The sequence below is a fragment of the Rhinopithecus bieti genome, unplaced genomic scaffold, assembly GCF_001698545.2.
Source record: "Rhinopithecus bieti isolate Rb0 unplaced genomic scaffold, ASM169854v2 scaffold_11488, whole genome shotgun sequence".
Taxonomy (NCBI): domain Eukaryota; kingdom Metazoa; phylum Chordata; class Mammalia; order Primates; family Cercopithecidae; genus Rhinopithecus; species Rhinopithecus bieti.
Window position 1 is genome coordinate 534,946 of NW_016806879.1, and position 3,840 is coordinate 538,785.

Here is a 3,840-nt window from a genome sequence, read left to right on the forward strand (position 1 = left end):
CGAGGTCAGGAGTTCAGACCATCCTGGCTAACACAGTGAAACGCCCGTCTCTTACTAAAAAAATAGCAAAAAACTAGCCGGGCGAGTGGCGGGCCGGACTGTAGTCCCATGCTACTCGGGAGGCTGAGGCAGGAGAATGGCGTAAACGCCGGGAGGCGGAGCTTGGCATGCGACGCTAGATCTGGCCAAGCTGCACTCGCAGCCTGGGCGAAAGAGCGAGACTAGGTCTCAAAAAAAAAAAAAAAATAAATAAAATAAATAAATAAATAAATAAATAAATAAAAATAAAAAAAATAAAAATACCTAAAAGAGTATAATTGGATTGTTTATAACACAAAGGGTAAATGCTTGAGGTGATGGATACCCCATTTACCCTGATGTGATTATTATACCTTGTATGCCTGTATTAAAATATCTCATGTAACTCAAAAATAATATATATACGCCTACTGTGTACCCACAAAATTAAAAATAAAAAACTTTTAAAAGGCACTACATTTAAAATACACTTTGTAATTCTTGTCTTGCTTGGTCTCATAGTAGCATTTGAGTCTTTTTATCGCTCTGTCCTCCAAATTTCCTCTTCATTTCTCTGTGGCCTCTCACTCTCTTACGCCTCTTCCTCCCTCCTTCTCTGGATCTTCCTTCTCAATTTCCATTATGAGCCCCACCTGACCTATTGGGTGTTTTTCCGGGCTCCAGCCTAGACTGGCTTTAAAAAATTTTTTTTTTCTTTTAACTGTAATCTTTCTCCCTAGACCCACTACTTCCCTGGCTTCAGTTGTTATCTGTACACTGACAACTCCAAGGTATTTACCTGCAGTCAGACCTTTTATCTCACTTGCAAATCCACATGTATTACGTGTTCCTTAATATCTTATCCATTCATTCCAAGGCTATTGAGCTTCCATTATGTTCCAGGCCATGTTTTAAGTACTCACAGTACATCCTTGAACAAGACAGGGTTGGTCCCCCGACCCACATGGAGCAACTTACATTCTGGGTGAAATTAGGGTGTCGAAAGACAGACACAAACGAGTGTATGCGATAATTTCAGAGAGCAAAAGGCATTTGAAGAAAATAAAACAGGGTGATAGGATATGAATACCTCTTTTAGTTAGGAAAGCTCTTATTGATATTTAGGTTTTAGAGGATATTTAGGTTTAAATGTGAATAGTAAGAAAGAATCAACTGTGCAAAATCCAGGGGTAAATATGTCCAGGCAAGGAGGAGCAGGCTTGGCGTGCTCAAGAAAGAGAGAGAAGGTTGCTGTGGGTGGAGCATAGTAAGAGAGAGAAATATGAGATGAGGCTGTGCCAATCAGCAAGGTCCACACCCCAAAAACCTTGGTAAGAAGTGTGGCTTCATGGCTGGGCACGGTGGCTCACGCCTGTAATCCCAGCACTTTGGGAGGCTGAGATGGGTGGATTATAAGGTCAGGAGTTCGAGACCATCCTGACCAACATGGTGAAACCCTGTCTCTACTAAAAATACAAAAATTAGCTGGGCATGGTGGTACGCGCCTGTAATCCCACCTACTCGGGAGGCTGAGGTGGGAGAATCCCTTGAACTTGGGAGGCAGTGGTTGCATTGAGATGAGATTGTACCACTGTACTCCAGCCTGAACAACTGAGCCAGACTGACTCAAAAAAAAAAAAAAAAAAAAAAAAAAAAAGAAAAAAAAAAAAAAAAGAAAAAAGTGTGGCTTCTATCCTAAGTGTGGCTTCCACTGGCAAGCCACTGGAAGGTTCCATGAAACAATTTTTTTTTTTTTTTAGATGGAGTCTTGCTCTGTCACCCAGGTTGGAGTTCAGTGACATGATCTCAGCTCACTGCAACCTCTGTCTTCTGGGTTCAAGTGATTCTTCTGCCTCAGCCTCTGAGTAGCTGGGATTATAGGCATGCACCACCACACCTGGCTTATTTTTGTATTTTTAGTGGAGATGAGGTTTCACCATGTTGGCCAGGCTGGTTTTGAACTCCTGATCTCAGGAAATCCACCTGCCTCGGCCTCCCAAAGTGCTGGGATTATAGGCATGAGCCACCGTGCCCAGCCTCTATGGAACAATTTAAATGATCACTTTGGCTACTCTGATGTCCTCTAGGCATCTCAAACTCAGCACATCCCAAGCCGAACTTAATATCCTTCCTCCAAACCTTTTCTGTCTCCAGAATTCCCCACCTCGTGAACAGCACCATCAGTTCCCAGTTGCCAAGTCGGAATTTCTGGTTTTTCCTTATCCACCCGTGTGTCCAGTTCTTCTATCATGTTTATTTTACTTCACCTTTTATGTCTAGGTTTCTTGGAAAGGATATAGCAGTCCCTTCAGGCCAGGACAGGTCCCTGTACGATGCGTTCGCAGAACCCCTATTTCTCCCTTGGAGAGTCTTTCCTAGCTGAAATTAGTAACCGTGCAGCTGGAGTCTATGATTGCTCTCCCCTTCTGCATTGTCAGCTCTGTGGCTCTCCGGCTCCCTTGTGTATCCATGGGGTCTGGCGCAGGCAGGGATGGATTTTGATTCACCTCTAGAAGGCACATCCATTTTGACTTTTGTTTTTTGAGATGGAGTCTCTGTCACCCAGGCTGGAGCACAGTGGCATGATCGTGGCTCACTGCAACCTCTGCCTCCTGGGTTCAAGCGATTCTCTTGACTCAGCCTCCCCAGTAGCTGGGATTGTAGGCATGTGCTGGCATGCTCAGCTAGTTTTTTATTTTTAGTAGAGATGGGGTTTCCCCATGTTGGTCAAGCTGGTCTTGAACTCTTGACCTCAAGTGATCTGCCTGCCTCAGCCTCCCAAAGTGCTGGGATTCCAGGCATGAGCCACCGCGCCCAGCCTCATTTTGACTTTTGTTTCTGTCACTCGATATTCACTTTCTCCTGCATGTCTCCTGTGGACACTGACTTTTGTTTAGATCCCATCTTCCTTTCAGTTCTGCATCTCCTCTATTCCCAGGCTGGAGGCTGCAGGGGGCGACCCCCCATGTGGCACATTATAGGCATCATACCATGGACCTCACATGGGCCCTGTCTTTTGGGAGCTCCCTCTCTAAAAGTGACACACAGAATGTTACAAAGTGCTAATCCCTAGGTTAATGGACCACATCTTTGAAGGACACAAGTACCACCCCCCGTGCCGCCAAACACAAAAGCCATGACTGTGAACTCCCGGAGGACAGGGGCCTTATCCGTCTTCTTCACTCTTATAGCCTCAGAGTTCAGTATAGAACCTGGCCCATAGTGGACACTGTTCATTGATCGGAAAAAGGCAGTAATACTTTACATGAAAGCTAAGGCAGCCATGGCTTTGACATCGTGGCAGTTCCAAGCTGTTCATTGGAAAGAATACTGAAAACGAAGGTCACACCTGTGACTTTACCTCTGTCTTGTTTTTCTTTCTGATTTATGATCTAGAGTTTTTATGATGCTCTCCAGGCTTTGCAAAACAATTTGAGTCATTGTTTTTTTTTTTTTTTTTTTTTTTGACTATTACAAAAGTTTATTTTACAAAAAGTCTAATATGAAAATGTATATGACCTAATTTTTACATCATAGTAAAACAGGCCCTATGGAGAGAGGACATGGGTTTCTCTGCTGAACAGCCATTATTTATACTCGTTCCAAGGCTTCTAACATGATGATACTATTTCCTCGTATTACCACCATTCCAATATTGTTCTGTTGCCCACTAGTCGCCATCTCCACACATTCATCTATCACAAGGTTCATAAAGGGATCAAATCCCCGCAATATTCCTTGGACATGTCTGCCACCATTTAATTTCAATGATAACTTCTTGTCCATAAATTTTTTCAACTCGGGAGGGTGAGCTTTGCTCAT

General features: G+C 43.7%; 1 protein-coding gene across 1 annotated transcript; it reads right to left on the reverse strand.

The window, feature by feature from the left end:
* Positions 1-3,478: 3,478 nt before the first annotated feature.
* Positions 3,479-3,840, reverse strand: LOC108533634 (small nuclear ribonucleoprotein G). Its single transcript, XM_017878480.1, has one exon. The coding sequence runs from the start codon at positions 3,838-3,840 to the stop codon at positions 3,610-3,612; it is 231 nt and encodes a 76-aa protein (XP_017733969.1). The 3' UTR covers positions 3,479-3,609.

Excerpts from the sequence above, each read along its gene's own strand:
- LOC108533634 (XM_017878480.1), bottom strand. The coding sequence starts at position 3,840 with ATGAGCAAAGCTCACCCTCCCGAGTTGAAAAAATTTATGGACAAGAAG.